This window comes from Protopterus annectens, chromosome 9.part0, assembly GCF_019279795.1.
Source record: "Protopterus annectens isolate FY-2018-M chromosome 9.part0, PAN1.0, whole genome shotgun sequence".
In the NCBI taxonomy this organism is placed as follows: Eukaryota; Metazoa; Chordata; order Ceratodontiformes; family Protopteridae; genus Protopterus; species Protopterus annectens.
Genome location: NC_056743.1, coordinates 195,150,116 through 195,162,787, shown reverse-complemented (window position 1 = coordinate 195,162,787; position 12,672 = coordinate 195,150,116). Strand labels below are relative to the sequence as shown.

Below are 12,672 nucleotides of genomic sequence, written 5' to 3'. Positions count from 1 at the left end.
CATGATATGCTGCTATTTCAGCATATGAAATTGACAGTTTAAAGCCGTGATTGCCAAGGCTGCAGAATTGTAAACCTTCTTACCCCATCTATCCGGCGTCCTGGAATCTCTATCAGAAGGGGTAGCATTTTTAGCATTAGAAACCTTAATGCACTTGGGACCTTGAGAAATGGTTTTAGGATCCGTAACAGGATTTTTGAAAAGGAATTTGTGGGAATCGGGAACCCTGTAGTATCTGTCTGGCTTATAAGGAGCCGGAGGCAGAGAATCAGGAACCAGACTAGATTCTGTGAAATCATCGACAATGTCTAGACAGAAGGTATAGCCAAAGACCTATGCAGAGGAAGAAGAAGAAAATCCCGAAGTCTCTTTTTAGATTCAGAAAAATCCTGATTTTCCCAGTGGAAATGTTCCCTTAAGGTATGTAAAGTTTCCCCAAAAGAAAAGTCTTCAGGGCGAGAAGCAGAAGGAATGGAATCTTCTGCATCAGAGTGCTCATAAGTAGGTATAGACAATTCCTGTTCATTAGAAGAGTCAGAAGGAATAGAATCCTGTTCAGAAGATTCATAATCAATGTCTTGCCTAGGCCTCTTAGAAGGGGGAGGGGGTTGGCTATCCCTGATCAGAGTAATTAAATCTTCAGCCATTTTGATCATTTGTTTTTTAGACACAGGAGCCTGCACATGGGGCCTAGGCGTCTTTTTTTTTTTAGACACAGATCGCGACTATGGCCTTAGTTTTGAAGATGGCGTTGGTCTAATATACAAATCTGTAGGCCTGAAAACGCCCTCAGAAGCCGGTGCCTGCACATCGGCTCTGGACTCATCCAAGGTAGAGACATATATGGGTTCCATAACTGAAACTTCTCACGGCATACCGGACTCCGAATGGCTCTCAGCAGAGGCCTGCGAATCACACGTAGTGGGTATCAGGGGCTGCAAAAGCACCTCACTGAGTACAGACGAACTGGCGACTGGCTTAGGAGAAGAGTTGTCGCAGTTTTAGACCTCAACGGCCTGTCTTTTTCTTTGCGTTTTTTAGGTATTCCAGTAGTCTGATTGCAAACCAACGACATTTCTGGACAATTAAAGCGTGAGCCAAAATATTTAGAAGGAAAAATATACCGACTTTTGATAGTGCGTTGATAAAATAAAGCACAGAACTGACAGCAAGGTACGTCGTGGTCAGGGCGTGGGCAAGGAATACAGTACAATTGGAAATCCTTATGAGGTTAATAGGTAGGTAACTAGGTTATCGGCCCAAGGGCCTATGTAAGCCTAGCTAACAAGGTTCCCTGGCTTACGCCACCCAAGAAAGTTATTTTTCTGTGCCACTGTCGAGCAGAGACACAGTAGTGATCCCCGGGGTGTATTTCCTATTTCCCATCCACTCATCAAGATATTTCTTGAAGAGTGCTAATGAAGAACTTTGCTTGACATAGATGGGTAGCCTGTTCCAGAGTATGAGAAGTCTCTGGGACAGGAATCTATCCCTCCAGCATGTCCTGTTTATTGTGGTGACAAGGTTTAGGTCCCTAGAGTGTGTAGCTCGGAGGGACTGGGATTTATTTAGGTGTAGCATGTCCAACAGCTCTGGGTTTGACATAGCTTTATATGTTAGGCAGAGATCACTTCGGAGTAGGCGATATGCTACGGAGTAAAGCTGAGTTTTTTGAGATGGTCAGTGTAGGGCATTGGTTTGAGGCCAGTAATCCTCTTTGTGAGGTACTTCTGTGGCCTTTCCAGATGCTGCAGATGTCTTGTGAGGTACATTTCAAGAGGGGCGTTGTACTCCATAATGGGTGTAATGAGTGTCGAGTAGAGGGGAACAATTACCTCTTTTTTTCCTGGATGAGAACCCTTTTATGATGAGGTGTGCCACATAGAAGGACTTACTGACTACTGTGACGATGTGACTATCAAAGGAGAGATTACTGTCCACCTGGGTCCCAAGGTCTTTTATCACACATTAGGTGTTAAGTAGATTGCTGCCTATGTGGTAATTCGTGGGTACAGAGTTTTTACCAAAGGGGATGACACTACACTTTTTGGCACTGAGCTTGAGACCATGGCTCAGACACCAGGCATCTGTCTCAGTGAGGCCCTTCTGTATCATGTCCACATCATTTGGGGACTTGACTATGGCTCCTAGTTTGCAGTCATCTGGGAACTTCGTTAGCCAGAGACCTTCTGTGTTAGCCTGTATTTCAGACAAGTAGATAAGAAAAAGGAGAGGGCCCAGGACGGAACCCTGTGGTACTCCACTTGTCACTGCTTTAAGGTCAGATTTGGAGTCTGCAACTTTTACAGTGTGGGTTCTGTCACTGAGCCAGCTAGCAACCCATCATGTGATGTAGGGATTTATACCTAGTTTAGTGAGTTTAGCTATAATTCCAGAATGGGGGATGGTACTGAAAGCCTTGGCGAGGTCAAGATAGGCTGTGTATACCACCTTACCCTCATCTACGGCTGTGGTGACTGTCTCAAAGTTGTCGATCAGGTTCAGGAGGCATGATATGCGTTTCACAAACCCGAACTGGGTGGGATCCAGAGTTGGAGGTTACCAATGTCTTTGTTTACGAGTTCCATGATGATACGTTCCATGGCCTTGCAGACCAGGCTCGTCAGGCTAATAGGTTGATCGTTCCAGGGATCAGTGGTGGCTCCCCCTATGTGGAGTGGGATAAAAAGAAGTTATGTACTCACCATAACGTTTCATCTGAGTAGGTAACTTCATTTGTCTGCAACCTGTTGGTATCTGATCCGATTCGGATTAGAGCGGGCAGCTTTCCTAGCAAAGATCTGAGCTCCAAGCTCCTCCCCCTACCCATAATGCCCTGCTACCTCCCTCTAACCCTCAGATTGAGTTTGCCACAGTATCACAGAACACTACTATAACACAAGGAAAAACTACCTGAATGTTCCACCTGATGTCATCTGGAAAGTAATGTATCACGATCCTTCAAGAACGAACTAAAGGTCCGAGGGATGGAGGGAGGGTCGGTTGCAGACAAATGAAGTTACCTACTCAGATGGAACGTTATGGTGAGTACATAACTTCTTTATCAGAAGTAGTTAACTTCATTTGGTCACCAACCTGTGGGACAGAGTGCCCTGCTACCACGACTTGGGAGGCCCTCATGGGAGGATATTCCGGAGCACTGCAGAGCCAAAGGATGCCCTTCTTCTGGAAATCAGATCCAATTTATAATGTGTAATGAAAGTGTGAGAGGAAGCCCAAGTAGCAGCTGAACAAATGTCATCCAGAGGTACGTTCGACCAGAAGGCAGAAGTAGCCAAAGAGCGGGTCGAGTGTGCCCAAACACGCAGGCTCAGGACCAGAGCTTCTGTATGCAAGAAGAATGCATTGTGAAATCCACCTAGCTAAGGTTACCTTAGTCACTGGTTTACCCAGACAGGACTTAGCAAAAGAAACAAAGAGCTGTTCTGACTTTCGAAAAACAGCTGTTCTGTGTAGGTAAAAATGTCTATGTATATCCAAGCAATGGAGTCTATACTCTCCTTTGTTGAGATAATTAGGGAAGAAGACAGGTAGGTTGATAGACTGGTTGATATTGGCTTCGGAAACCACTTTAGGTAGAAAGGAGGGGTTAGTCCTGTAGGAAAAAGTACAGTTTTGTACCTAGCATAAATGTAGATGTTCGAGTGTTCATACTGCTGCAGTCATCACACTTGGGTTATCCTGCCATCAGGCGGTCCCGCAGTCGGCCAGAGTTTTAAAGTCTTGGTCCGGCGTCAGTTGCTGTCCCTTCTTCCCTGACATCAGTGCACCAGGGGTATATAAGATGCATCCGATGCCATTTTCTTCAGTTTTTCTTGCCCCAGATGTCAGGTGCCCTCAATAGGTAGGCAATACATATTGCTAATAAAAAATATATAAATAGAAATAAAACAATACCTTCAGTTACATGCAAATACACCACAAAGGTTGTATAGGATAGAAAGGTATAGATATCTCCAGCTAGTTTAGAGGGGATGGAGGGAGGGTAACCTGGACTGCAGCAGTGTGAACACTCGAACATCTACATTTATGGTAGGAACAAAACTGTACTATGTTCATCGTGTTACACTGCTGCAGTTATCACACTTGGGTTGAATCCCAAAGCTAAGGATGGGTGGTGGAACTAAACAGGGTTTGGTGAGGCTAGTAGGTCCTGCAGAACTGCAGTGGCAAAGCCAGCTCTGGTTTTAGAGTATAGAGGTAAGTGATAGTGCTTGGTGAAGGTGTGCACTGAAAGTACAGTTTTGTACCTACCATAAATGTAGATGTCCGAACTGGATAGCATCTGCAGTCATAACAACTGGGTTGTCCTGTCGTCAGGCAGCCCTTCAGTCGGCCGGATTCCAAAGTCCGGGTCCGGCTTCGGCTGATGTCGCACTTCACCCGACGTCATCTCTGTTGGTCTTGGGGTATAAAGGCATCAGCCGACGCCATTTTCCTCAGTGTTTCTTGCCCCAGATGCCAGTTGCCCTCATGGAAGGCTAAAATTTGGATAAATGCCAATGTTTCCAAAAGGATAGAAGGTAAACACAAAAAGTAAGCATGTATGTACATATATACAAACAAATACACCATAAGAGACTCCCCCCCACTAGCTAGCTATTAGGAGGGTAAACACCCTAGGAGTACCACAGAGGGAAGGAGGAGGGTAATCCTGACTGCAGATGCTATCCAGTTCGGACATCTACATTTATGGTAGGTACAAAACTGTACTATGTCCTTCATGGATGCATCTGCAGTCCTATAACTGGGTAGAATACCATAGCCAACAAGGGAGGAGGATAAAAATAGATTATGGTGTGTTTAGGATCCCTTGCAGTACAGCAGTGGCAAACCCTGCTCGGGATCTGGAATATAGAGGCAAATTATAATGCTTGGCAAATGTATGCACGGAGGTCCAAGTAGCCGCCTCAATAATGTCTTTGGTTGCCACTCCTCGTAAGAAGGCTGTGGTAGTGGCTGTTGCCCTTGTAGAATGAGGTCTTATGTTCTGTGGAATTGGTTTTCCATGGAAGGAGTAACAGAATCGTATGCAATTTCCTATCCATTTGGAGATTGTCTGTTTGGAAATAGCTTTTCCTTCCCTTCCTGTTGCATAGGCTACAAAAGTTGGTCAGTCTTTCTGCTACTTTTAGTTCTGTCCAAATAGTAGCGTAGCTGTCTATGTACATCCAAGGTATGCAATATTCTTTCCCTCTGTTTTGTGGATTGGGAAAGAAGGTAGGTAGGTGGATTGCCTGGTTTAAAGACACTCTGGATACCACCTTAGGCATAAATGTAGGATTAGTTCTCATAGACACTCTATCTTGGTGGAAGATTAGGAAGGGTTGCACTGCCATTAAGGCCTGTAGTTCTGAAACCCTCCTTGCTGAAGTAATTGCCAGTAGGAAAGCAGTTTTCCATGACAGGTGTTGTAGGTCTGCTGTTGCTGCTGGTTCAAAGGGTGATAGTGTCAATTTTTCTATCACAAAGTTTAGGTCCCAAGCTGGTAATGGTGGTTTCCTTGGAGGTTTTACATTCTTGATTCCTCTGAGGAACTGCCTGAGCAAAGGGTGAGAAAAAACAGGTGGATCAAAGCTGTAGTCTGCTGAAATAGCTGATGCATGTATCTTGATGGAGGAGTAGGACAGGCCTGAATGAAGAAGTTCGGCTAGGTACTCCAGAATGTTAGGCATATCTATGTTTGACACATCTTTTCCTCTTTCAGTACTCCAAATGACAAACCTTTTCCATTTTCCTGCATAGTTTCTTCTTGTTGAAGGTCTGCGTGCTTCAAGAAGAATGTCTCTAACTCTTTGGGAAAGTTCTGGATTAGCTGCTGCTATGTGATGTTCCATGCAGTCAGTTGCAACGTTTTTAGGTTTGGATGTATGATGCTGTAGTTGTTCTGAGTTAACATCAAAGGCATCAGGGTATTGGCCACATATTGTTCGAGACATGCTCCTCAGCAGTGGGTACCAGTGTTGTCTTGGCCAGTTTGGAGCTATCAGGATTATCCTTGGACGTTCTTCCTTGATTTTTAGTAATACCTTGTGTATCAAGGGAAGAGGTGGGAATGCATATGCTGTTAGGCCTTTCCAGCTGAAGGAGAGCGAATCCACTTTCCATGCTAGTGGGTGGAATGTCCTTGTGCAGAATTTTTGAGCTGGTGATTGGTAGGTGATGCAAATAGATCTATCTGAGGCATTCCCCATTTCTTTGAGATGGTCTTGAAGATGTCGGGTGCAGCTTCCATTCGTGGGCATCCGATGTGGTTCTGCTTAATATGTCTGCTAGAGTATTCTCCTTTCCGGTACAAATATTGCCTGTAACTGGATGTTGTAGCTGAGTGCCAGGGTCCACAGCTCCAAAGTCATTCTGCATAGAGGGTATGAATGAGTGCCTCCTGTTTGTTGATGTACCACATGACTGTGGTGTTGTCTGTCCTTATCATCAACTGGCCCTCTTTGAGAAATGGTCTGAACTTTTGGATTGCCAGTTTTACTGCCAGCATTTCTTTTAGGTTGATGTGCAGGTGAAGTTGATCCTGTGTCCACAATCCTTGCACGCATTTGTCCAGCATGTGGGCCCCCATCCTAGGTCTGAAGCGTCTGTTGTGATGGTCTGGCTTGCTTGACATCTGCGAAAGGGTAGCCCTGGGTTTGACTGGCATGCCTGAGCCCACCATAGGAACTCCTGTTTTAAGCATGGAATTAATGGGATTTCTGTTTCTAGGCTGTGTCTGTGTTGGGACCATAAATTCTTTAGGTACCACTGTAGTTTTCTCATATGTAGTCTGGCAAATGGAACCAAGATTATGCATGATGCCATGAAGCCCAAGGCCTGCAGTACTTTTCTTGCTGTTAACTTGTTCAGTTTTGTTAGTGCCAAGAAGTAAAGAGGGAGTTCTTTTTGTTTTTCTGTAGTTAGGAATGCCATCTGTTTTACTGTGTCCAATTCCGCACCCAAGAAAGTCCTTGTTTGGGATGGTATCAGCCTTGACTTTTGTAGACTGACTGTGTATCCCAGTGCTTGCAGCAAGTAAATGACCCTTTGTAAATCTGTTGTCAGCTTGCTTTTGTTGTCCCCTTGTAGCAGGCAGTCGTCTAGGTATGGGTAAATTTGAATTCCCTGTAGTCTGCAATGGGCGATTACTGATGCCAGGCATTTTGTGAATACTCTGGGCGCAGTAGATAAGCCAAAGGGCAATGCTGAGAATTGATAGTGCTCTGATCCTGCAAGAAATCTGAGGTATCTTCTGCAGATTGGTCGAATGGGGACGTGCAGGTATGCCTCCTTGAGATCTAGAGTCACCAGCCAAGACTCCTTGCCCAGCATGGGAAGAAGCTGCTGTAGGGTCAGCATTTTGAATTTTGGCACAATGAGGTAAGTATTCAGTGCGGACAGGTCGAGAATTGGTCTCCATTGATTTTCTTTTCTTGGAACAAGGAATAATCTGGAATAAAATCCTTGGCCTTGTTCTGAAAGAGGTACCTTTTCTATGGCTTTCATTTGTATTAATTTGGTGATTTGCTTCAAAGCCTCTGCCCTCTGATTTGGTGGCAGGTCTGGCATTCCTTTTCTTTTTTGGCAATGTGTGGAAATGGAACCTGTATCCATTGTCTATTATTTGCAGTGTCCATGAGTCCCTTGTAATGTAATGCCAATTTTTTGAAAATAAAGAAAGCTTTCCGCCCAATGGTGCTTCTAATTGAGCCCTGGTCGGCGGAGTCAAAATAAAGTCATTGAGTCTGTCCTGGTGTAGCAGTTGTTGTTGTTGTTCCTGCACTACCTCTCTGGTTGGGAGGCTGCCACTGACGGCCTCTGTAGGAGCCTCTAGCTTGCCCTCTACCTCTGGCACGCCTGTTCCTGCCTCTCTGGGATCTGTCTGAGTCCGGAAAGGACCAATTCTTAGTAGGCCAATTTCTGCTGAATCTCGGTGGCTGTACCTGCAGAAAGTCCTTGACTGTTTGCACAGATTTTGCCTTTTCTTCAAACTTCTTTAAGACCTCCTGAGCCGTGGAACCAAATAATTTTTGTTTTTCCATTGGAGCATCCAGGAGCTTAGCTTTAACATGGTCCGGTAGAGATTGTTCCTTCAATCAGGCATGCCTACGTATAACTGCCCCTGTCACAGTTGACCTACATGAAGCTTCCAGTGCATCATAACCACACTGCAAAAAATGGTTGCTAACCTGCTGTGAATTATGTACCGGATCCTGAAGTGATTTACGGTCAAGGGGTTCAGAGGAGGAAAGCTTCTTATACAATTCATCTAACAAATACTTTTGGTACTGAATCATATGAAATTGACAATTCAATGCCCTCATGGAAAGAGTTGCAGAAGTATAAACTTTCTTTCCCCATCTCTCTAAAGCTCTAGACTCCCTTTCAGAAGGTAGAGGATTTTTGGCAGTGGCAGCTGCAACCCCTTTTGGGCCCTGGGAAATAGTTTCTGGGTCTGCAGTGTGGGCCTTGTACAGATGAAGATGAGAATCCGGGACCCTGTGGTACCTATCAGGTTTGTCAGGAGCCGGAGGGAGAGAATCAGGGGCTGTACTAGCATCAGAGTAAACATCATCAATAACATTCAAAACAGGAGGTATAGCTAAAGGCCTATGCTGAGGTAAATGTAAAAAGGTCCTTAATCTCTTTCTAGAATCAGAAAATTCCTGGCCCTGCCATTGAAAATGTTCTCTCATAGAGTGCAGTGTCTCAGCAAAAGAAAACTCTTCAGGAGGGGAGGCCGAAGGAATAGATTCTTCAGCATCAGAATCCTCGTAGGCCGAATAAGCCTCCTGCTGGTGGTCTGACAACACAGATCCATCCGTAGACTCATCTGAAGAGTGGGGATCAGAGGGCTCAACCCTGTGCCTTTTGTCTGGTGGTGGAAGAGAGCCCCTGTCCGGGTGAGGTTGAGAACCTCTAATTAAAGAGATAAGATCCTCTGCTAGGCTGAGAATCTGAGAGCCAGTAGAAGGCCTCTGGGAGGTAGTCTTGGGAGGCAAAGCTTTAGCAAGTTTGGCAGCTTTAGCCCTAGAAAAGGCCTTAATGGACATGGATGCAGGGGGTCTGGCTGCACCACGTGCAGGAGTAGACTTGTCTAAAGGAATGGTGTCGGACATGTCCTGGACACCGGTTTCAGTAGGTAATTCAAAAACCGACTCGGCCGGATCCTCCAGGGCCGAGGTAGTCAGTTGAGTGGATTCGGTAATAGGAAGCACCGAGGACTCGGTTTCAGCCGAAACCGAGACACTTGCGGTAGGCCTGACCGTGGTTTCAGCCGAAACCACGGGCCGCGAGGGTCGGTCCTTGTCCTTCCGTTTTTTAACCACATGCGAAGTCGGAGTCTCCGACGGCATCTTGTACCCAAAATTAGCCCCAAAAAAATCCTCTGCAAACTCCGACCGACGTCTAAAAGTTCGTCGGTTGAAGGAAGCACAGGCAGAGCAGGCCGAGACGTCGTGGTCTGGGCCTAAGCAAGGGAGGCAGCAAGAGTGGAAATCCTTATGAGGTATTTGTTTCCCACAAGTTAAACAATTATTTACTTTATCTGACATCAGCTGAGGCAAGAAAGAGTCCCCAGCGGGTACTTAGCTTTTGAAGTCTTGGTAGCTGAATCACAGGAGCTGGCCGACCGGCACTTGCGAACTGCTTATGCTTCGGGCACCACGCGGCAAGAAAGACTGAGGAAAATGGCGTCGGCTGATGCTTTTATACCCCAGGTGCTCTGACGTCGGGGAAAGTGCGACATCAGCCGAGGCCAGACCCAGACTTTGGAATCCGGCCGACCGAAGGGCTGCCTGAGGCAGGACAACCCATATGTTATGACTGCAGATGCATCCTTGAAGGACATCTACTGGCTTCTGCAAAGCTGCTCAGGGACATATGCGGCCAGAAACTACTGGCACCAACAAGTAAACTGCTACAAGGAGAGAGGGTCAAGGAGGGAGAGATGGACCAGTACTTGGTACATTTCCAGAAGACAGCACAGAGAGAACCCTGAGCTGTGCGTGTGTCCTGAGAAATTTTCACATCATTCCGTCTATGTCATGCTCAGTCTTCTCGAGAATAGGGGTGAGGAAGTTACTGACAGCGGTCGAGAGCATCTTTTCTATTGCAGTATCAGTGAATAGTCTGGGATTGATTGGATTAAAGCAAAAACTAGGGCAGAAGTGGAAATATTAAGTGCCAAGAAACAGCTGGCTCTCAAGTCTCAGTACTTTCAGATCAGATTCTAAAATCAAGGATGGATCCGGTAACCTATTATAGGACTTCTCAAGAGTTCACTTTCTCTTTTGATTTCTGTTTGCTCTTGTCCAGTCTGGAGTCTCTGTCCTTGTCTGAAGCTGCCTTCTCCCCAGCTTTCTTTTCCTTAGTTCTCAGGGAAGTGGTTGATGAGGAAAAGGAAGGGGTGACACACCATGTCTTGGGAGGAAGGAGTCCCTTAAAGATCAGTTTCTTTTTTTTTTTGTCTGCAAGGTTCAAGGACTGAAAAGAGCACAGGTTTGGTATTCAGTGCTCAGATGAGAGGCCTCTAAACAGTATACATAGAAGGAATGTGGGTCCTACTGTGAGAAGCTTATGCCCACACTCCGAGCACTCTTTAAAACCCTGACCATCAGCAATTTAAGAAAAAAAACACAGGCAACACAAACAACTGTCTGAAAGCAAGAACTGAATGTAGTTACTTATCTAAGCCTAATCTATAAATCTAAATATAACCTGTACAATCCTAAACAATTTTAAACCATCTAAAATAGTTACAATTATTAAGGAGCTGCAGAAATTTTTACACATGAAGGATATAAAATGCTGGAACCCTCGGAAGCACGACCAAACAACTCCAGGTGACAAATGAGATCTGAAGTAACAAGGTGGGGACCAAGGAATTATGGGCAGAGGAGGAGTTGGAGCCCTGGAACCAAAGAGCTTCAGGATCAGTGCCAAGGTCAGATCTGACAACCCACAGTCAAATCAGACGAAAACAGACAATGGATCATATTGACAAGAGACAACCTTAAATTACACTTTCATGTTTTATTTAAAAATACATCTATTCTCATTACTACTGTCCTTAAACAAAAGTACTAGAAACAGAACACAGCTGATCAGTCAGACAAAGAAATTAAGAAACAATTCAGAGTGACCAGTCGTAAGCCACAGCAATCAAATCAATAAAAAACAACTCATCAGCAGTTAATGAAATTTATAAAAAATTACAACTCTTGCCAAACACCATTTTAAATCACACTGTACTTGAAACATTTCATTTTTCTCCTCTCCTATTCTGTTCAGTTTTCTGGGTTATTAGAGAAAATGATGCAGAGAGAGAGAGAGAGACAGAGGAGTTGTATTCTGAATGCACAGTACTGGGAGACACGAGCAAACTTGCGTGTATGTATATCTACTACATACTCAAACTCATACAGACATCCTTAGAAAATACTCAAATCCTCACCTTTACTCTGAGGAGGGTTTACACTTCTGTCTCGCAAAACGTTAATTTCGTAGACTGCACCATACTGTTCAAAGAGCTCTCTAAGCTCCTTTTCTGTCCAGGGACGTGGAATCTGACCCACAAACATCTTGATGGAGTCAGTATCAGGCTGGTCGGGGTGATCTAAAGCCCCGTTCATTCTCTTTGATCTGTAAGGTAATTAAAAACAGTTACACTGTCCCTATTAATAGAATCTCATCATTCCATCTACACCCTTTCCTCTTCATTTATCTGCACAGATTGTTGCAAGATCAAAAGTTAAAAGAATAGACATGCACATAAACTGCATTTCTAGGCTGATTAACAAAAGAGATGATCACAGATGGATCTATTTAGAAATATCCGTCGGTCTCAGTTCTTATGCAGGTAATGTGTTTGGACTGTAATACAAAATTACCCTTTGTGGTTTATATGCAATACACGTTACTCTCCACAAAATCAAAATTAGCTTTTTATGAGAAATTCTGCTCAATGGGTGAAAAATGGATTACCCAAAGAACCTGGGAAAATTATAAGTTATGTACCTACCATAACTTGGCATATGTGTTGTCAGTTTTCATTCTTCCTTACTATTGGGTTACGGATCCGACTCGGACGCATTTAGAGAGACTTGGATCCTAGTCTCCAGCTCCACCCTCTACCCTGCTTCCTCAGATAGACTGCGCTGTCTAAATGCTTACAGGATAAATACAAAGAAATAGCAGAAAGAAAGAAAGAAAGAATGAAACCAGAGACTCAAACTAGGAACATAAAGGTTCATCTAAATTCCACAGATCCTCTAGGAGCCATTAGGTGGAGGGATGGTTGTGAGGGAAGGCGAGGAAGAATAAGAATAGACAACATGGATGCCAAGTTATGGTACCTACATAACTTATAAAACTGAAGTTGTCCTTTTCATTTTTCCTCACTACTGGGTCAGTCCCCCAGCTACGTTACTCATGGGTGGCCTCAAGGAAGGATATGCCAAAGCACTGTCGAACCAAAAGCAGCCCTGCTTCTGGAGACGATGTCTAATTTTGTGTGCGTCACAAAGGTATGAGTTTTTGACCAAGTGGCTGAGGCACAAGTATCCTCGCTTTGCAGAAGAAAGTAGATGATGAAGCCAAGGATCTAGTTGCATGGGCTTTAGAAGAATGAGGCAATTACAGCCTGTTTTTGGCATAGAATAGGGA

The 12,672-nt window shown here is 44.6% G+C and overlaps 1 protein-coding gene across 8 annotated transcripts in view; it reads right to left on the bottom strand.

Moving 5' to 3' along the window:
* CELF1 (CUGBP Elav-like family member 1) overlaps window positions 1-11,648 on the bottom strand; it is a 1,362,987-nt gene extending 1,351,339 nt beyond the window's left edge. For all 8 annotated transcript variants that reach the window (XM_044082727.1, XM_044082728.1, XM_044082731.1 and 5 more), the window contains exon 1: window positions 11,462-11,648. In XM_044082727.1, coding sequence (XP_043938662.1) covers window positions 11,462-11,639 — 178 coding nt within the window. In that variant the 5' untranslated portion in view covers window positions 11,640-11,648. The remainder of the gene's footprint in view (window positions 1-11,461) is intronic.
* Between the last annotated feature and the right edge of the window lie 1,024 nt (window positions 11,649-12,672).